A 22,563-nucleotide genomic window follows, 5' to 3' on the forward strand; every position below is an offset into this window, starting at 1 on the left:
CAGCTGTTCCTTGCAACCATGGCAATGTTGTGTGATCACACAGTATCAAGCCTACATAAAAAAAAAAAAGCATTTTGAACTGTCTGCGCTGGCCAACTGAATTTATATTTTGACAACTGTTTTATGTTGCAAGATTTACAGTACATTCCAAGCCATTCTGACAAAAAGGCAAAACATGATTAAGTAGCAAATAACAGAATTGAAAAGGCACCTGCATTTCTACAGGGGAAACAAACTTCCACAGAAACTAAAGTGGAACAGTCCTGTGAAAGTGTTCCTTGTCATATAGTGTGGCAGTCTATGTTTGAATGTTATATTCCACATAGAAAATATGCTGTTTCTATAACATGCCGTTACTAGAAGCACTGCTAATATTTTGGGTGAATGACACCGCTAATGTTCCAAATTACACATTTTCACTTGACAGCACTGTGTTGCTGCTTCAGCTAACTTTTCCACAATGCAGATCTGCTTAAGATTAAAAACTGTCATACTAATTTGCACACATTAGCAGACTGCCATTTCATAAAAATCAAATTATTTGATTTGAAGTAATATTCTTAAGTCTTCCTGCATAAATATCTGCTAAAAAATAAAAAGTCAGATACTTGTTGGGCAGCAACATGCATTTTTCCTTAGTTTTCATGAGGTACATGGGCAGGACAATAAAACCAATAGACCTTTTCCATAAAGGCTTGTTTCTGTAGATCCTAAGAAGATGTTGCCTCTTGGGGGGGGGGGGGGTGCGCACTGAGGCACTTGTAAACAACTTCACAATTGCTTTGCAAAGTAAAACGAAAAATAAAAATGGGCATGCATTCTACAATGCAGAGCTGCAGATTACGATGGACATAGCCTAAAGTTACACTCACGTAAATATTTCATCATAGTATCTTGAAGTTACAAGAAATACCCCCCTTACACACACGCAAATAACTGCCCCTGCCACATACAAATTTATACAACCTTTCTTTGCCTTTGGTAGTCATACTTCCTCATTTGAAAAATCGAGGACATCTTTACCTATTTATGCAGTTTACATTAAGTGCACGCCAACAGTTTAGAAGGAAGGGTTTGTCTCCTCTTAGTCAAACTGCATGCTTAAACACAGCAGTGCAACATTTACATAGTGTCTTACCAAACTGCAAAATCTCTAAAACTTGTATGAATCCACTTATTGCATTAAATATGTCTGATGAACTTCAGAAATGCTATTTTGTGTATTAAGTGTATTCAGAAACGGCTAACTTTACAAGATAAAGAAAAAAAAACAAAAATTAATATGGCACCAGAATAAAATTATAGCCGTAATAAAAATTTAGGTTTACTGGCAACAGAGACACAAAAACACTTCTGACCATTTGAACTCATTAGATACACCACATACAAAACACGTTTATTTCTGTTGCTTACCTAAATTTGAACTCAGCTGACCTGAAAAAAAATCTAATTTGTTACATAATAGGCATTACTTTATCTTGGATAGATTACAATAGACAATTATTAGATATTCTACAACTTTCATTTTCACACAGGCATCCAAGCCATGATCTGTACTTACTGTCCCTTCAGGGCTTGGTGCTAGAACTTCTCAGGTTTCCAAACACACAGCCTGTACCTCTGGCTAACAACATTCACAGACGGGGTTACTGTTAATCACCCTGAAACACCCAATCCCTCCAGAACACACATCCTAGTAAGACACTGTATACTAAAATGGGCTCAAACTAAATGCTGAAAAGTGTAGCATCATTCTTGTTAGACAACCTATTACCTCATCATACTGTATAAACAACATACCATTTCAACACAAAAAAAATAATAATATATATATATATATATTTAGGGATTTAGGTAGTTGGATTATCTCATTCTCTTTTGACTGCAATATGACAATAATTGCCAGGAAATCATTTTATTTAGCCTAGCCAAATTTCCAAAGAATGTGACCAATGTCTAAACAGGTAATCATACAATTACACAGATCTTGATTATCAAGAACACCCATCCCTTTGGATTGCAACTCACTAAACAAGTAGAATGACCCCCAAAATGTCCTTAAGTCAAAAGACAATGCACAAAGTCTTGAAGCTACAAAGAAGGGTTAGAAGTACTATTCCTTTATTCAGCATCTTACAGGACTTGAGGGGAGATCTCAGTCTTGCTACAAAGAAGGGTTAGAAGTACTATTCCTTTATTCAGCATCTTACAGACTTGAGGGGAGATCTCAGTCTTGCTTAGTGTGCAATTAGAGATCCAAAATGTCCAGGACCTCATGTACCGAGGAAACTCCTCACACAACTAATAGCAAGAGCAAGTTAATAGGCAATCACCAGCCAGTTACTATATCTCACGCTTACCACTTACAGTTTCTGCATGCGATTCTACCAACCAGTGAAAATAGAAGTTTATCATGTGTTTGTTTGCAACCTGAAGGCTCTCCAATTCAAAATTGGCATGCACTTGATATTTGTATCCCTAGCACAGCAGTGTGACCTTTCTCAAACAGTAACTCAGCCTAAAAGTCAAAGTGAAATTGAACTAATAAAATATTTCCAGTAAAACTGGCACCACACACACACTTGCTCTCTCCAGTTATCTAAATATACCACACAATTTTTAAAAAGTAGTACAGTAACTGATGGAAAGAAAAACATATTGAAACATTATTTGCAAAAGACTCCCAGTAGTGTCACAGCCTCCTCTTACAAAGACTAACCTGCAATACTGTTAATGGGAACATCTGCAATTTACAGTTATGCTACAGGACTTAACAATACAGATCTCAAGCACCTGCTATAACACTGCAGATACAAGCACATTTTCATCTTCACCATTACAAAAGCAGTACAAATCTGAGAGCAAAAAAAAAAAATTGCATATTATCTTCTGTATGATGTAATGGACATTGCTGTCACCAATCCCACCAGAAGATAGCTATAATGTAGGATATTTAATAAATCCCTACGGGGACATGTACTCTTTCAGTCTGTTATTTTATTAAAGACTACAACTGGTCTTTCAAAATAAAATACATTCAATAACTGACAAGATGCAAAACACTGACCTGTATTTATATCATTTAATCAGAATACCAGCAAAGTCAAATAATTTGGTAACAAGTGCTGATCTGATAGTAATGTAACATTCTAAGAAAAATTAAGAGTGCATGGTCCTAACCTTAAACTAAGGAAGACAAAACAAGTAATAGGAAACCTAGAGATGGCAAAGAAAAGAAAATGGGAGGGGGTGCTTGGATTGAGTATAAGTAACGATAATGAAAGCAACAGGACTATATAAGGAACAGATCAAAGGGGCTTGCATTTATCAATGAGCTAAAACAGGTGAAGTAAAGTATTCTACCATGTGCCTTTTAGTAGGTTTTGTGCCACAGGGTGACAAATGTTCAACTACAATAAAAAATATTCTCTAATAAATTTAAATTTACAATAAAAATTCTAAAACTAACTTTACAATAATGTGTGTGTAGCAAGATTAAAAAGGAAACAAGACCGCTTTAAACTTCTCATTTTGGTAACTTTTTAATATGTCAAAAGGGGTTCATATTACAACTGGCAAACCGGCATATTGTTCTTTACACTCACTTGAGTATCTGCTAAACATCTACATGATGCTGTCCATCCAACATACTGTACCAACATCTTATTTTACTGAATTTGCATATCTCAATGGGTCATCCGATTTAGCCAGCAATGAAAACAGATATTCTGTAACGAGACTTAATTTAGAAAGAAAGGGATCCCAATACATGGAAGCAAAGAGAACTACAAGACATACTACTCCATAAAACATGAATTTTAAAAATAACCAAAACAGCCTTAGACAGGATGGTCTCATCACTGCAGATGCTTGCATTCCATGAAATTACAGTGGAGTAAAAAAAAAAAAAATTCTTCCTCAGAGCCTGCTCAGTTATACCCTTTCATTATTGTTTGATGAGCACTAAAAGTTTTGAACCAGTTTCTCGCTCATACTGTAGATGACAAGGCTGGCCTCCCCCCCAGCTGCACTTCTGGGAGCAGATGCTACAGTAATGTGACATACAGATACACAAACATCCTTAGCTGCAATATTACAGAGATAATGTAACATTGTCTCCCAAAATCTAAACTCCCATTTATAGTTCTCTTTACAGACTAATGACTGTTCATCAGGAAATGTACCACGACTGATATTCTGCATCAACTGGCAACATCCAAGTTGCTGACCTTATCAGCAGTACAACATTTTTTTTTTGCTACATCTGCATATAGTGTTGTCCTGTTAATGAACACAATTGTTTTGTTTACATCTGCACAAAACAATATAGCAATGAGTAAACAAACTGGGATACGAGCCTAGTTAAGAGGACCCGCACTTCAATTACTATAGTATTTTATTAGTCACACAACCACAAAAAGGGATTCACATCCTGTACATATTTTGTCTTCATTTGTTCCGAGCCATCTTCAAACATTTAACATTGTAAGTATAGCTAAACCCATGCTTACGAATTAAATATAAAGATCACCTGTATACCAATGACTGCTTGAACAAAAGAAAAGAAAATTTGATGTCTAGATTAAAATCTGCAGTACAACTGAAGAGACTCCACTGACGACGTCAAAGTCGCACAAGACATCTGTGTATCTGCATCAAGATCACATATCAACCAGAGAAGAAAGGATAGCATGACCCAGCAGTGGGTTTCCCTCTGAACAGAAGTGATGGGTCAATAGAAACAGAGTGCTATGCCAATAGCTGTTCCTGGTAAGCCACAGTAGATATCATACACATGCAAATGGAATGGCACATTGCATGACTTAATGGGAGCCCGAAGGACAGCACCTCTCCACCATTACTACAGCCTTCAACTCCTACAATCAAAAGGGTTATCACCAAATTCAACAAACATTAGAAAAACAGCCCACATCCCACCCCATGTTTGTTAAAAGTAGTACAGGCCCACATCTGAGCAAAATTAAACACAGAGACACAAAGAATTCTCCAAATCATAAATGCACTTCAAACCAGTCATGTTCATACCCCTCAGTCAAATCTGTCTCCTTTATTTGGTCTGCTCCCCATAAAATGTATTTTTTTGTTTTTTTTTAGGCAACATCACTAAATAATGAGGCACATTTGAGGTTGATTTCATATTCTCCAGGACTTGCAGGCTAACAATAATCATGTTAATCCAAGAACTTTCTAAAGTTTAAAAGAGCAATATTTAAACTTGTCCCCCATTAAAGTTTTTATCCAGATTTCTTGTGCTTAAAAGTGAAGAGATACGACTGTTTACTCTTGACAAAAATGCAAGATGTTTGCTCACATGTGACTAGCTAACTACCAAATGATTATAAAGAGAGTTACTTAACTGCTTAAACTACTTCTGGCATGTCAATCACCATCAAATCTTTTTATGTGGTCCTTAAAAAAATACCCTTGACAATTCAGCACATTCACATTCTGCTACCCTGCTGCAAACTGTTTACCCATGAATACCACAAGTTTACAGTTATTATTGAATTGACCATATAAGCAATGACTGTTTCCTACGAAATGCACAATTTTTTTTTAACATGTTAAAACTTGAAGGGGGGACAAGGAAATAAAGAGGAGGTTTAAACAAATAAGATCAGCTGAATAGGGAAACACTTTCGACCATTATATAGGCAACATTATCCAAAATGTCTGTGGGGATTGATAAATTGTTACAAAACACCACCACTGAATTTTAAAATATCTTGAAGCAACCAGGGCTATGTAAACTAACAGCAAAATACCAAGTTCAAAATTACTACTCTTAAAATAAACCTTAAATGAAGTACATATGTTCGTTCCTTTTTAATATACTACATAAAGACTCCTAAAATAAATATACGTACATGGTCTTTAATCCTGCTTACCTTTCACAATTACATGTAGCCAACTAGAGTCTTATAAACCAAAAGCAACACTTCACCCAGTAGGAAAAACACCCACAAGTGAAAGTTACATTTTGTTTTGCATTAATATTTGTAAGCGAGGTCATCTCCTGTAACATTCATACAAGGCGCTAAAGTTGAGAAAATGGTTTCAGAAAAAAATCATACGTGTAAGTTTTATTACAGGAAGTTGTTGAGCACTTGGAGAATGATGTATTCCTTATGAAGTTAGTCACTTAGGAAGTTGTTCACAGAAACTGGATGCGAATGACATCAGTGATGGGATGCAGATTAACATTACAACTCAAAAGCAGCAGAGTTTCCCGTTCAAAATACAGCTCATTCAAACAAACAATCTAAACTGACGAAAGACAGCACGTCATTTTAATAACTTGTTAACTAGGGTAGGATACCGATCATCATTCCCAAAGCACTTTTCCAGATGCCTCCGTTTACTGGAAGATCATTGCTTTGGTACTAGTGTGATGTACTCAACATAATAATTTTCAAATCTTTTTCTCCACATTTTAAGGATGTCGCATTACTAACTAGACATAATAATGGGCATGTTTAAAAGGCGTACATTTACAAGCACAGACTCTGCCAAAAAGTGGTACAATAAATGGCACAAAACGTAAAGCTCTAGCAACGTCCGTTATCATGGTCACTACGCTGCTCAATCTCAAATTAAATTGAAAGGAGAGTTTGCCTAACATTCCTCCAGTTCTGCAGCAGCTTAGCCTGACCAAACTAACCCGTTGAAGTTTTAAGCACACACACAGACAAAAATAAAAATATGACCTCAAAATAAAACTAGCTTCAGCACTGGTGGACGAGAAAAGGAAAAACTTCATGTTGGTGACTTGATACTGCCAAATACATGAAGATAACTTCACACAACAAATACAAAAAAAAACAAAACGCGGTTATTCTTCGCTGTCAAGCTACACTATTTTTTCAGGGGGGAAAGCATATTATTTACCTTGCAACATGGCTTCAAGCTTCTTTCTATCCACCCGGAATCTATCCTCAGTCCACTCAGGATCACTAGTGGCAACAGAAGGGCCGCTAGATTCATCTTCAGAGCCAGGCAACGGCGAATCGGTGCTCCGTTCACTGTTAGAGCCCGGGTCTGACTGCTGCATGTATCCGCTCATAGAATCACAGTGAGCTGCCATCACGCCTGTCCGGACCCCGTCAGAGAGTACCCTCGGTGCCGCCGCCTTGTAAGAAGTAAAAGTACCAAACCAAGTTTTCCAGAGCAATATGTCAGCTTCGTACCTCCTACTAACGGTGCTGCTGACCAACCATCCACATGCTTCGAGCAAGGCAAAAATACTTCACCTTTAATATCCGTATCCCATACTGCTACACTTTCTGCCTAATCCCAAACACTAAGTCACTAACGCACTATCTTATTCCGCCAACTGAACAGTCTTAGCTTCAATGAATCGCATATCTCAAACACACATCCGTCCGCCGTCCAAGTTTCGCAAAGTAGTGCCGGTAAAAATTTGGAAGGATAAGCAGGTCAATAAGGTATCATCAGATGTAGTACCAGATGCAAGAAATGAATGTCCTTTCCTCTTCCAAAACAAGTATACCTGAGCCACTGCTTGAATGCATGTTTAATTCTTTTTGGCGTTGACAAATTTTATCACAGTGAATCAGACTGATTTAATAGAGACATATGATTTCTTAAAAGAAACCAAGCTGCTAGCAAAGAAAACACGGCAATCAACTTCATTATACCGTTATCGTTGTACAAATGGCAAATACTGATTTTCTAGGTTGCCAGCAAGTTTGGGAATATCGTTAATTACATCTGTGTGGGTTCGTAACGATCATAGACAAGGGTGCGTTTACAGATGCTGCAATTTATTTGGACCATCCGGTGCAGTTAATATTTTATTGTTTTTCCCTGTTAACCACGTGTTCTTAATACACTGGTTTTAATAGCTCCGTAGTTGCTAGTTTTTATGGTGTAGCAAGCAATTTCCACTTAGTACTCACAAGCTCTTCGTGCTGCCCCCCCCCCCCCCCCGAATACCTATCACTTAAAAATGGACACGTCTCAAAATGCTGTCCCCCAAGCACTTAGTAAACGTAAGTAACATCTTCAGCTGTTCCCCCTAAAACTATTAAAGATATTGTTTTAGGTTAGCAGTATTGCTCCTGTTGCTGGAGGCATTCATCTGCACAGCTGTAGACATAATATGTCCTGAAAAAAAAGCCATACTGATGTGATGCTCAGAAAAAAAATGTACTTGGAGTACAAAGAGTATGCTTGTCTACACCCTTCAAATAGCATATAACTTAATACCCATAACCGTGCTTCTAGAATAGCCTGTTTAGTGTTTGCTGCCTCTTGGTTGTTTAGTAGGTACTGTAAAAAGCACTCAATTGACTATTGTTGCTCCTTGGTTCATCATAGGTTCATAGGAGATTACTAGGCGAATGGCTTAGGATCCCTTAAAAGCCTAGTCAATATAACCCAATTTTACCCAATATATGGCCTCTAAGAGCTGCATAGAAGTTTGACTTAAAAATCAACTTATAAACTGATGCAGAAGCTATCAAAATAGAACTGTCCTAGAGTCCCATTTCTCCTAGTTCAAAGTGAGTAGAAGTAAACAGTGTTTGTCTCTGGTGTCTATTTTTCACATTACTACACCTTTGAATGATGTACCATTAGCTGAAAAGTGGATTTGTGTGTATTGTAGCATCCTGTTAAACTGTGCACATCAATAGTTTTGAACATTTAAGTTAATTTTGAATGGTGTTAATGAAAAAAATATGAATAGTTACACTATTGCCTTTGATGAAGGTGGGGTGTCGAGCTGGCACCTCGGCATTTCATAAAAATCTACTGCCAGTCATTAGCGGACCAGAGTTCTGCTGTGGCGACCCCTTACCAGGAAAAAGTCGAAAGACAAACAACAACAACACTATTCTATTTTGGTAACCATTGAAGAATCCTGCAGTCAGTCACTGCTTTAGTATTAATAACTTAACTATGAATGTTCCAGCTGATAGGCTATATCCATAGGTATGAATTATATTCTTTAAACACGTCTCAGTTTCAAGATGAGGTCATAGGTTAATCTGATCCACACATGGCCAAATGCTGCATGCTTCAATTAATTCATTTATTCAATGAAGCCCACATCATCATGTTCAGGATCACAGAGAGGCCAAAGCCCATACCTATCAACTGCTATAATTTAGGCATAACATTATGGTGACAGTTGCCAAACACAAGTAAGCAAAGCAAATATCAATGGTTGATTAATATGAATCTGAATTATTTTCATGTAGTACTGTGTAAATTGTCATGCAATCTACTGCTATTAAGACTATTACTCTAGTGTAAAAAAAGCATAAAAGTGCCAACCTCCACACAACACTTCAAGGTTAAATACCATTTCTTCATATTCAACCTGCTGTCATGATTATTTCTTGTCATTACCCAGAAGTCAACATTCACCAATCTCTATTCCTCAATGCCTTGCTTAAACTTGCCCTGTCATATGCTAATAATATGTAACCCTTTCTCCTAGATTATCTTGCAAGATGCTCTCTATTGGCTGCCTGAAGATGCCAACTGTATGACTGGTAGGAGTTTCTGTAGGTGTACACTTGAAAAAGTTTGTCAATTGTTTTTTTTCATAATTAGGAATCCTGCCCATGTTCTATACTCCTGAAATCAAGTCTATCCTACAAACTAATCTGCTCGCCCATTCAGCAGCTTTAATATATCCTGATTACTAAGAGTTTAGTTGATTTTACTCTAATGTATGCTGTCTGTAACATAATACATTGCAGATCCATAGCTAGGTCAATTGCTACCCTTGGCAGTTCCTAGACTGCAGATTGATTCCCCCCTCAGTGCAAAGCTGATGACCAAAAAGAAGTTCTCATAAGCAAAATCCAAAAATAAATGTCCTTGGAACTGCTGAACAGTAGTAAAGAGTTTCTAGTAACTTCTTACTGAAAACAGCTGCTTAAGTCAATGCAGTTATTGTTTTTGCACATGATTGGCAACTCTTCTGAAATGCCATTTATGCCACTGGGGCTGTTGCCCCCTTAACTAACCCTAGCTGAAGTAATGATATGTGGTAACCTTCCTGTAATGCAAAACTGGACAGTAAAAATTAAGATAGCTACTTACATATGCCACACATTTAAGCAAAATGCACTGTTCTCCACACTTTGTGATCCCATAAGTATTTGATATTTATTGATTTAAAGACAATAATCTCATCCTCCCAAATCAATACAGAAAGACATGGATCATTAACATTAAAAGAGATGAAATACCAACCTGCATACCTTGCTATTTCATTCTTCTCTGACCCATCCCGACAAGCTGACATAAAACCACACAAAACTATTATCATGTTATCTGTAAATTAAAATGACATAATCTTATAACAGATCTCTCTCATTAAAATCATTTGGATCTGTTCCAATAATGTCTGTCAAAGTCTTAATGTCTACTGTCAAAAGACCTGGCCATAGTGTATGCCAAGTACATTGCGAGTAGTCTAGCACCCACAATATGGGGGATAAAGAGTAGAAGAGAACATAGCTGCAATAAACAAAAGTCATAATGTTTGTTAACAAAACAACAGATAAAAAATAAAATAAAAAAAACACAGAAAAAGTGAAAAACACCAACTGCAGAAGCATAAAATCCAAAAATGTTTAATACTCAAGTAGAGTATGTCTGTAGTTTTATGCTTCTGCAGTTGGTGCTTTTCACTTTTTGTGCGTTTTTTTAGTCATAAGTTTTGCGTCTGTTCCTCATAAATTAATTCATCAGCATGCTCTCTACGCAAGCAGGATGGATTCATGTCAGCAGACTGAAGCCCTAACCATCAAATTACTGAGACAGAAAAGTATCTGAACCCAGCACCTGAAAAAGTCAACAGTGAAAACAAGTATAACCTGATACATAAGCATAAAACATACAGCTTAAAAAAATATATTGAATCAGAAGTATTTTTTCCTGCACCTCCATGCAGGAGCATATATGCGTATGTATGTGCATACGTATATACGTGTCTGTGTGTGGCCAATGTTAGGAAACTGCCCTTTTCCGCACTATAGTGCAATCTCGGAGTTGGTATATATACTTTGGGGGGGGGCACATCCCCCCTCACCTGGGTGGGTTTGACATGCTGCATTCGTAAGGTGGCCAAGTGCTTCCTTTCCCTGTGGCATTTTTCACTGATTTGAATGTGCACTTTATTGAACATTTGCTCTTTTTGTCTCTACAAAAAGAGTTTTGGGGTAGTGTAGTTCGATTATGTGACATAGTATAATATATGTGTGTGTGTGTGTGTGTGTGTGTGTGTGTGTGTGTGTGTGTGTGTGTGTGTGTGTGTGTGTGTATGTTGAATTATTGGAATGCAAATGTATTGAAACTGAAGTCATTGATGCCAGCATTCCAAAATTCAACATGTCAAAAAGCTTAAAATATCACTAAACTGGTCAGAAAAGGAAACAAGCATTTTCCTTTTGTGATCAAAACTCCAAAACCACACTCCACCACACATTCAGATCAAGTCTGTCTGAATAGTGGCTGTGCTATGGGCAGGATTTTTAAAACATAAGGTGTATGGTTTGGAGCAAGGATAGGGTTAGGGTTAACATGTATTACTAGGGTGGACAGGGAGGGGCTTTCTCTTCATATATGTGTATATGTGTGCGTGTGCGTGTGTGTGTGTGTATATATATACATATATAAATATATATATATATATATATATATATATATATATATATATATATATATATATATATAAAATTACATGTGAACATGTATGTACTAACTCTACGGTTCTACAACCCCAGTGTCAGCAAAGTCTGTGAACTGTGCTATACACTGAAAGTAGTTTGTTTTCAAATTAGACAAAATATGTACTCTGACACAGAAACACTTTGCATCTCATGGTTTTTAAACCCAGACCATCTAGAAAATAGAGATTCAGTGATTTACGATTTAAAGTAAATACAGGCTCCCATACGGCATAAGTATCATCAGTCTCTGAGAACATCTTCAGGGCATAGTATATAGTTTTGCAAAATCAACCTGGCTAAAAACTACAATTATACTACAGCATGGAGTGTGCATCTTCTGTCATTAAAAAACATGCACAAGTAGTAAGGAGTAAGGCTCATTTAAATGTGATTCCCTTTCCCAAAGGAGGCTTTGGAGACACATATCTCTGATAAAGTAGTGTATCTTTTTGACTGATATTTGCCCTGAGATGGCAGCAAAAAGTGTAGAGGTCCCCTCTTCCTAAATCAGTACAGAAAGATAGTGAGTCTGCACCTGCTTTAATTTAATTTTTAATATATATTCCTTAGTACTGCCTATGAACGCCACTCTCCATACTTGGGTGTGAAATGGCTATCATAGAAACTGTCTTAAACGAGAAATGTCCGTAATATGATTTAAATAATTATGAAAATGACTCAGAAAGTCTTGTTTGCTGAAGTGATGCCCAGAAAACTTTCACTAATGCAACATTTCTATCATCCAGTTGTTAGAAGATGAAAAACAAAAATCCTATCAATGGGTGAAAAAAAAATTGTAAAACATCCGTTTGTAAATTGAGAATTACTACCATCATGGGCTTGAAAGACATTTCATTTATCATCGTGTACATTTTGAGATTTCTATACAGAATTAAGATAACCCAAGAATAGAATAAAACTTTACAAGCAACCTAAGGGTTTGCTAAACAAATGTGGTTATTGTGTAATTGTGTTTATACAGCTAATTGATTTGGTGCATCATTCAGATACTAATACTCTGTTAAGTTTGTTTCAGGCACTCTATAAAGATATGAATATATTTTCACTCCTGATAGCATTTCTGCATTATGCTGTATCAGATTTGTCCTCCTAGGCAGATCTCAAAAGATTTCCTTATTTCTAACTAGAATTTCTTAACACAAAATATTATATTCATAAAGTAGCAGAAGGTATTTTAAGAACTAAGCAATCACGTGAATGAAGAAAGGAGATTTTACCAATGGAGGGACCACAAGTAGGGATATAGAAAGCATGCAAGAAGGGGTCAGAATTTACTGGATAAACATAGCAAAGAAACTAAAGTAATGGGAGCAAATAACTAGAGGAAAGGTAAAAGAGTAGGATGAAGACAAGCAGATGTTTAGACTGCAGGTTAGAGACTGCATTCTCTACGACAGATTAATAATAGAGTATAGGCAAAGAGAAAGGGGCAGGGGATTAGAGACTGCATTCCCTACGACAGATTAATAATAGAGTATAGGCAAAGAGAAAGGGGCAGAGGATTAGAGACTGCATTCCCTACGACAGATTAATAATAGAGTATAGGCAAAGAGAAAGGGGCAGGGGATTAGAGACTGCATTCCCTACGACAGATTAATAATAGAGTATAGGCAAAGAGAAAGGGGCAGAGGATTAGAGACTGCATTCCCTACGACAGATTAATAATAGAGTACAGGCAAAGAGAAAGGGGCAGGGGATTAGAGACTGCATTCCCTACGACAGATTAATAATAGAGTATAGGCAAAGAGAAAGGGGCAGGGGATTAGAGACTGCATTCCCTACGACAGATTAATAATAGAGTACAGGCAAAGAGAAAGGGGCAGGGGATTAGAGACTGCATTCCCTATGACAGATTAATAATAGAGTACAGGCAAAGAGAAAGGGGCAGGGGATTAGAGACTGCATTCCCTACGACAGATTAATAATAGAGTACAGGCAAAGAGAAAGGGGCAGGGGATTAGAGACCGCATTCCTATGACAGATTAATATTAGAGTATAGGCAAAGAGAAAGGGGCAGAGGATAGCTAAATGGAAGACCAGCTCTGGTAGAGTTTTTAGTTCAGATATGACAGATGTTGGTTAAAAATGATTATTAAGTAGGGCATATAAAATATCACATTATAACTATAAGAATCAGAGGAAGTTAGAAAAGGTTGGGAAGAGAGAATGTAAAGCTAATATACAAAGAAACAATGAAAGGACATCTATACAGCTCTCAATCATGCAACAGTGTCCAGTAGGTTTAGGAGTATGTACACATTCACACACAGCACACACACACACACACACACACACACACACACACACACACACACACACACACACACACACACACACACACACACACACGTGTGCGCACACATGCACGCATATTCACATATACACACCACACTATATTGTGCTACTTACCTGGTTCAGTAATGTATGCAGGGCATAGCTGCTCTGCTTTATCTTACATAGATTCCCAAGTAGGAATTCATAGGTGAACCTATCTAAAATGTTCCATACACTTATGTATTTTGTGTAATGCTCTGCATAGAGCTTGCATAATATAGATTAGAAATCACTGTACTATGCAGGGTGTATAGGTGTAACATTGCGCAACTGTCTCTATGTAATACAAATTGAAGTTTGTGTAATATGACAAAGTTAAAATAAAAATACTAATGGCATTCACAGCATAGGATTCAGAAGGGCTGGTGATGAATGCTCTGGAATTCATTGTTTAAATCATTTGTTTTGAGAAGTATAGGCTAGTTATATGAACTCATACAGAAAGAGGGAATGTAAGTAAAAAGACGAGACTTTGTTGAAGACTGAGATATAAAGAATGGAGTGACACGAGAGACATGGTTCAGCTTTTCAGCATTATATACTTCATGGGCCAAAAAGCCAGGATAATTTTTTCAGTACATTGACTGAATATCTTAACAGAAACTGATGGGCAGCAACCAAGTTATAGTAACTATTTGAGATTATAAAAGATAATTAATACAGTAAACTCTCAGTTAACCAGAACTCAAGCAAACAGGAAAAAAAAAAATCGAAGAAATACAGTAGAATTTTCATGTGTTTCACTTTCTGTTCCCCCTGCAGAAACATACCTTACATTGTTAAAGTTTTAGAGTTTTAAAAAGGAAGATAGGAATAAATTCCCTCTCTCCCCAACCTAAGAACAAGTCAAACCAAACAGATAGTATAGGGTACAGTATTAGTCAGGCCTATTTTTAATAGTAACTCCAGAAACTACAGTTATCCAGCATCTACCAATCCCCATGGGTACCAGTTAACTGAGAGTTTACGGTAGGAAAGTTTAGTTAATAGGAAGGTTGGCAGACAGGAATCCAAGCAAGATTAGTCTGGGATAAGTTGAACAGAATATCATCAAGCATAATAAGGGGATGTGAACTGAATTAGGAATTCTGTTTCAATAAAATGGATTCACTTAAATTGTTAAACACAAAATCTGATATTAATACCTAAAAAAGTGTTGAAAATAATGTGTTATTAAATTTTCACCTTGTGTTTAAGACTGTGAAGGAGGATGCCCTTATGGTTAGAATCAGAACAAAACCACAAGACAATTACAACCAAGAACAAGAAAAGGAAACCTCGTAGCTTCATACTTTTATTCACAAACTTGAGCACTTTTTTTCCAGGTATCACGGACTTCATCAGAATAAAACAACCATCTCAAAACTTGTTTAAATATTACAAAACTTAAAAAGTGCAACCCCACACATTCAAAATAACCTATCACAAAACCTCACTAATTAAAAAGTCACATTGTTTAAGAGTTTCCCACCAAGTTACATTTAACTCTTGCAGTACTGATGCATAACTAAAACATATAGCAAGCTTTTAGTCTTACGAAACTACTTAAAGAAACATGGTCATTAAGACCTGGGTATGTTACAGCATTACTTCATATAATCTACTGTAATTCCAAATATTTTAGATAATCTAATTCAGGTCTCCCCGGAACCCAAATCACTTTTGTCAATAATACCAAATTTAAATACATGGTCTTTATTTTCACAAACATGTCTGAATAATGCATTTTTAGTGTCCATTTTTCTGATGTCATTGAAATGCTGATATATTCGGTCTTTTGAGGGCCCTTACAGTTTTTCCTATATAGAAACAATCGCATGTCTGACATACAGTAGCATATACCACTCCTTTAGAATAGCAGTAGAACCTTCCGGGGACATTTACCACAAAATGTCCCCCAAGATTTATTTTCTTACATACCAAAATGTTACAACATTGGGCACATGTCCCACACTTAGGCATTTTTCCATCTTTGTGGTTTCTATTATTCTCTGCCCTTTCAAGCAACTGCTTGAAGCTACTTTCTTTTTTATACACAATGTTTACTTTTTCTCCAACAATTTTTATATAATCTGGGTCACTTCTAAAAAGATCCCAGTTTCTCCTTATTATACCGCTGATGGAATAAAAATATTTATTGAATGGTACAATGGATGACCTGTTCCTACAATCTTTAACTTTATTGTCAGACACATTACTTAATTCAGTACTAGCCAAAAGGTCTCTTTCCATTCCTAGATTACTTTTATGATATACATTGCATATCAGCAGTCTCATATCACTTTCTCAATTTGCAGTGAAATTACTTGCCAGTATAACATATCACAATCTTTACTTTATACTTTACAGTTCTTAACTGTGATTCATATTCTTACCATCATTTTATTCCTTAGCTGATTATATCATTACTTAATCTGCTTTAAACATAAAATCTTATATATAGTTGATTTCATATTTAAATGACAAACATGCTTGGTTATATTTTCTTAAAATATCATTCTCTTCAAGCAAACTTTGATTGTAATATCCTGCAGATATCTTATTTTTGTTCCATTAAAAGTGTACTGCTGCGAGTCGTTAAGCTTATATAATGTCACAGGTGACTGTGAAATTATCAGTTTTACTTCCTGTTCCTCTCCAACCAAATCATTGTGTTGCTCTGGCTGAAGTCTAAGTTTTCTGTCTTTCCTTAACGTGACTCTACATACTCATAATATGAACTCTTTTCCCTGCTGTATACTTCACAATAAGATCATATTTTTGGTTCTCAGCAACATTCGTTGCAGTTCCTGTAGTGTTTTGTATAAGAATTTCTTAAATAAACTCTGCATCAAAACAAAATATTTTGAGCGTAAACAATGTCAGATTGTTGCCGAAAATGTCAAATGATAGCCGTATAGGAGCCAATGTAAATCAAACTCCTATATGACATATCACGTTTTTGCAGGGGGGCTGCGACCCCCACACCCCCTGCTACTAATTTATTCCAACTCCGAGATCACACTAGTGGGGATATGGATTAGGTTCATAGGTTCATAGGTTCATACTAGGCTATCTGCCCTAGGGCATTTATAAGCCTAGCCAGAGTGTGTTTGGCTTTCGCCACCCATTTTAAATTTATTTTGCTATGCCTTTTTTTGAGGTTAGTATACTGTGCCTCTGTCTAACAGTGACACAGAAGTGATAGCCGGAGTAAACCTACGATCTCCCATCCACTCATCAAGATTCCTCTTGAAGAGAGTCAATGTGGGACTCTGCCTAACCTGGACTGGGATTTTATTCCAGAGTGAAGGGAGCCTCTGGGTTATGAATCTGTCCCTCCAGCATGTCCTATTTATTTCAGTGCTGAGGTTCAAGTCTCGAGCGTAGCTTGATGGGATTTGGATTTTCTGAGGTGCAGCATGTCCATTAATTCCGGGTTGGACATGGCTTTATACGTCAGGCACAGATTGCCTCTGAGCAGGCGGTATGCCACTGAGTAGAGCTGGAGTTTCTTTAACCGAGCAGCATATGACATCTGTTTGAGCCCTTTGATATTCTTGGTGAGGTACTTTTGGGGTCTTTCCAGTTTCTGCAGGTGTCTGGTAAGGTACATCCCAAAAGGGGCATTGTACTTAATTATGGGCCTGATGAGGGATGAGTAAATAGGTACGATGACCTCCCCTGATCTAGATGTGAATCCCTTCATGATTAGGTGGGCTATATAAAATGTTTTTCTAACCACTTTGGCCACGTGGTTGTCAAATGAGAGATTGCTATCAACTTGGGTCCCCAGGTCCCTAATGACTTCTTCTGTACTTAATGGATTACCACCTATGTGGTAATTTGTGGGCACTTTGTTTTGCCAAAGGGATGACTATACACTTTTTGGCATTTAGCTTGAGGCCATGGCTCTGGCACCAGTTGTCTGTTTCTATGAGGCCCTTTTGGAGGATGCTTGTGTCGGCTGGAGAGTTGATTATGGCGCCCAGTTTGCAGTCATCTGCAAACTTGGTCAGCCACAGTCCTTCGGTGTTGGCCTGTACCACCGAGAAATATATACCGAACAAGAGAGGTCCCAGGACTGAGCCTTGTGGGACGCCACTTGTAACTGGTTTGGAGTCCGACATGGCTCCAGCAATTCCAACCATGTGGGTTCTGTCCTTGAGCCAGTTTGCAACCCATCTAGTGACATAGGGGTTTATATTTAAGCTGGTGAGCTTATCTATAATGCCCGAGTGGGGTATTGTATCGAAGGCTTTTGCGAGGTCCAGGTAGGCTGTGTGGACCACCTTCCCCTCGTCAATGGCCTTGGTGACTGTTTCAAAGAAATCGACCAGGTTTAAGAGGCAGGATCTGCCCTTAACAAAGCCAAACTGGGTATGATCCAGTGTCTGTAGGTCCCCAATATCTTTATTTATGAGGTCCATGATGATCCTTTCCATAGCTTTGCAGACCAAGCTAGTCAGGCTTATGGGCGATAGTTTCCAGGATCCGTTGAGGCACCACCTTTGTGGAGAGGGACCACTGTTGCTGTACGCCACTCTTTGGGTACATATCCTGTAGTAAGGCTAAGATTGAACAGTAGTTTTATGTTTGGGTTTAGCTCTTCTTGGAGTTCATGTAGGACGAGCCGGGACACCATCTGGTCCCATTGATGCTGTGTTTTTTGCTTTGGAGAGGGTGGCTCTTACCTGAGCATCTGAGATGTCAGGGGGGCAGCACTCTCTTGGGATAGATATTTGCCCTTTTGGTGGGGAGAGGGGGGAGAAGTTTGCACTGAACCTGTCAGCTAGGATGTTGGCAATGTCTGTGGGCTTGTTGTATTTTTTGTCATTTTGGACTAATTCTGAGCATATCTGGGAATTCCCACCCAGGTTCCTAACATAACTAAAGAAAGCCTTGTAATTATCCTTAGTGTCCTGTGCAATTTTTCTCTCGAAGCTGGCCTTAGATGATTTTATGAGTGCCCGTAGTTTTTTGCTAATACTGATCAGAGATGCCTTCCCTTTTTGGGATTTTGCTCTATCATGTAGTAGCTTCCTCCTTCTATTGTATAGTTTGTTTATGGCTGGGGTCCACCAGACAGGACGTCTGCCTTTGGAGGATTGAGTCTTGGTTTTATTTGGGATTGCATGATCCATGCATTCCTGAAGGTGTTCATAGAATGCGTTTATAAAGGATTCTGCGGTCTGGGCCGTATTTTCCACAGGCCCGGGGGCTTTGAAGGATTTTTCCTCGGTTTTGAGGCGTGTGAAATTTGCTTTAGAGAAGTTTTTCACTGTGGTTTTCTGGGCAGGGGGTGGGGTCGGGATGTGAATATCCAGTGAGATTAGTTTATGGTCTGATCTTACCAGTGAGAGATAAACTTCTGGTCTGGAGCATAGTGTCCCCATGTTGGTGATGATCAGGTCCAGTATGTTTTCCCCTCTTGTGGGAGTGGTAACAAGTTGTTCCATAGCATTTGAGTTTATAAATTCTAGGAACCTTTGGGCTAGGGTGTTGGAGCTAGAGTAATGCTCCCAGTCTATGTTTGGGTAGTTGAAGTCGCCCAATATAATGGTGTTTGGAGAGACCTTCATATTTTCCAGTATTCTCAGGAAGGCAGTGGGGTTCCTGTGTTTGGGAGGGTGGTCTGTAGCAGGCTATAAACTGGAAGGCAGTTTTACCCACAGTTAGTTGCACATGGATAGTCTCTGATGCTTCGTGCTGTGCCACCAACCTGGAGGTGTGGGTATCTTTGACGAATATTGATACTCCCCCTCCTTTTGTGATTTGGTCCAAGTTTTGGGGCCGAAAAGCATGGTATGAGGTATAACCTGGTAGTGTTGGGGTGCTCTCGGGAGCCTTGAACCAGGTTTCTGTTACTGCACAGATATCAATGTTCTCCATGCTAAGGAGAGTTTCGAGTGCATGCATCTTGAGGTTTAGACTTCTGGCGTTGAGTAGCATTACTCTTAGTTTCTATTCCCACTGTACCACGATCTCGTACATGCAGTCAAACACATTCACATAAGTATGTTCAACTATCCAACTCACTTTTCATTTTGCGAGTGACATTCTGATTTTCGGCAGCATTACTGCCGACAGCATGTCATTCACAAAAATGATAGTAAACCTATGAATGAGATTTAATTGACTTTCTGCCATCTCCTTAAGGATGGAAGCCAGACAATCTTATGGAGTGATAAAATCTGGCACAGACTCCTGTGTAAAGAAGTGCTAAAGCTGACTATCAGCATAGGACTGATAACTGGTACATCTCCCTTGTCGGTATTCCATCGTGGCAGCATACAGAATATAATCAACAAAGGATCCAAAATTGAGTCCTGTGGCACCCCTCATTTCAGAGTATTATATGCATTTTGTAAGCAGCTATAGTGAATGTCATATTGGATTTTAACTGCACCACTAAGTCAACTGTGTATAGCATTTTTTTTGTCTAAACTTTATCTGACAAGAATTTCCTGTTATTATTAACTAGTGGGTGTTTTAACTCCTATTACCTAAGGCTGAACCAGAAAATGATCCACATGTATCAATATTCTACCCCAGTTAACAAGAAACATAAAACAACTAACTCTGAGATTGTACAATCTCAGGGAAAAGATAAAAATCCCAATATACTGATATCTTTATCTTTAGAATAAAAAATCTGAAATTGCACATTAGTGACTGAACACCCATGTGTTGATTACTAGTGTGATGATTATAAGCCTGATAGCCGAAGGCAGCACTATAAGGGAAAAGGACAAAAAAGCTGCATTGTCTAAGGTTTCACCATGGGGTGTATGAAATCCTAACTATTCAGGATGTGGTTCTTGCTAGCTTTGAACTAGAAACTTAAGCGTACCAGATGTAACACTATCAGGGAAGATAAAGGAGTTGGCTGCTGTTTTTCAGATTGTGAATGACAGGCTATCAAAAGGTGCAGTTTGTCTGCTATTAGTCAAAATCAAAAATATATTGTGAATTTAGCAGTCAGTTTGTAGGGTTGTGCTCTCCAAATAGAATGAACTGATTAGTGCAATTGTTGGAGGAGTATTACATGATTTAAGGAGAAAATTAAGCTCCATTTTCTGTCACAGACAAGGCACACCAGTTTCAAGACATACAGTACAAGGGGAAAAGATGTCCACTTAGAGGTTTTTAGGTCCACTGCAACCAACTTTATACAGGAGTGTTTTTACCTTTCCAGAGGGTGAAGGCATAGGCTATTGCCATTAAATACTGCAGCAATGGAGCCCAAAGACCTATAAATTATCCTTATGGCCTTATCTGGAATAAGTATCCAGAACCAAAAAAATAAAAAGATAAGGACAAAAGTTTGGGTGAGTAGACTGTACATCAATAATTAGTAAGCATGGCTGAAGCACAAAGCAGGTGTCAGCAGGGGGTTGTAATCCTTCTATTTGGTCATCTGGTGGTTAAGGACTCTAGCTATTAATTACCACTAGTACAAGAACTAGATGAAGCAACAGAATTAATCAGTGGAGGAACCAGTATTGAACTGGGGAAAGGTGATTTTATTAGTAAACCAATGTTGCGGTTTAACAGGCACACCGTTGATGATTTGTATAGTTTTAGAATAGTGGTTGGAGTCTGAGTTTGCATGGACTGTGGCTCTTCAAATATTTGCATGGATTGGTGAAAATAATGTATTTACAATTGGAAAAAGCCAAAAGGACACTAAACATTTTCAAGAAAGGATGATGACAAACAGAGGGGATCAGTTTAGCTGCCATCCAAACTTTAAAATAAAATGATCACAGAAATGCAACAAGGATGTGCTGCATTTGTCATGGAAGGGAATAGCAAATATTTAGCAAATTTAAGGGCAGGTTTATTGATACCCAACTCAAGTCATGTTTGACAGGGGAAAGCCTTTACCCTCTGTACCAAAAGGCATACTTGGAAAGAGTCAAAAGGTAGCAGATACTGGGAGAACACAAAGCATGTCAATCAGTACTACCCCCAACATTGATTGCCCCAGCAGGGGATATCTGGCATTTCAGCCAGTTCTCCCATGGAAAGTAGTAAAGCAACCCATGCAATGAGTAATGGCTGATACTGATGAAGATGCTCAAAGTAATGGAAAAGTACTGGCAATGTGATAAGGCTCAGAAATAGTATTAATAAGCACATTTACTACATGATAAGGGAATGCTTTCCATTCTTATCATTTACAAATCTCTCTGTTTGTTTATATGGCTTGAATTAGTATCTGGGTTATTAAGGCCATGGCTGCAGTTATTTTCCTCCATCTTTTGATGACCTTCAGTTAGCTGTTATGCTGATGATATGTAATGTTACTGAATAGCTGTAGAGCTAGTGAGGGCAACAACTTGTCCCAGATATTTGGGACTGTAGATTCTGTTGAGCCAGGTTATCCACTGTCTCGATAGATTGGGCTTGATCTCAGTTTAAATGGGAAGAAGTGCCCAGGTGAGATTTTATAAAGCAGACCAGATTCACCTGAGACTGGAAGGGCTGTTGG

The 22,563-nt window shown here is 38.0% G+C and overlaps 1 protein-coding gene across 1 annotated transcript in view; it reads right to left on the reverse strand.

Moving 5' to 3' along the window:
• BICC1 (BicC family RNA binding protein 1) overlaps nucleotides 1-7,667 on the reverse strand; it is a 1,908,684-nt gene extending 1,901,017 nt beyond the window's left edge. Inside the window, exon 1 of the mRNA XM_044056407.1 lies at nucleotides 6,910-7,667. Coding sequence (XP_043912342.1) covers nucleotides 6,910-7,105 — 196 coding nt within the window. The 5' untranslated portion in view covers nucleotides 7,106-7,667. The remainder of the gene's footprint in view (nucleotides 1-6,909) is intronic.
• Nucleotides 7,668-22,563: the final 14,896 nt, after the last annotated feature.

Source organism: Protopterus annectens, chromosome 14.part0, assembly GCF_019279795.1.
Source record: "Protopterus annectens isolate FY-2018-M chromosome 14.part0, PAN1.0, whole genome shotgun sequence".
In the NCBI taxonomy this organism is placed as follows: domain Eukaryota; kingdom Metazoa; phylum Chordata; order Ceratodontiformes; family Protopteridae; genus Protopterus; species Protopterus annectens.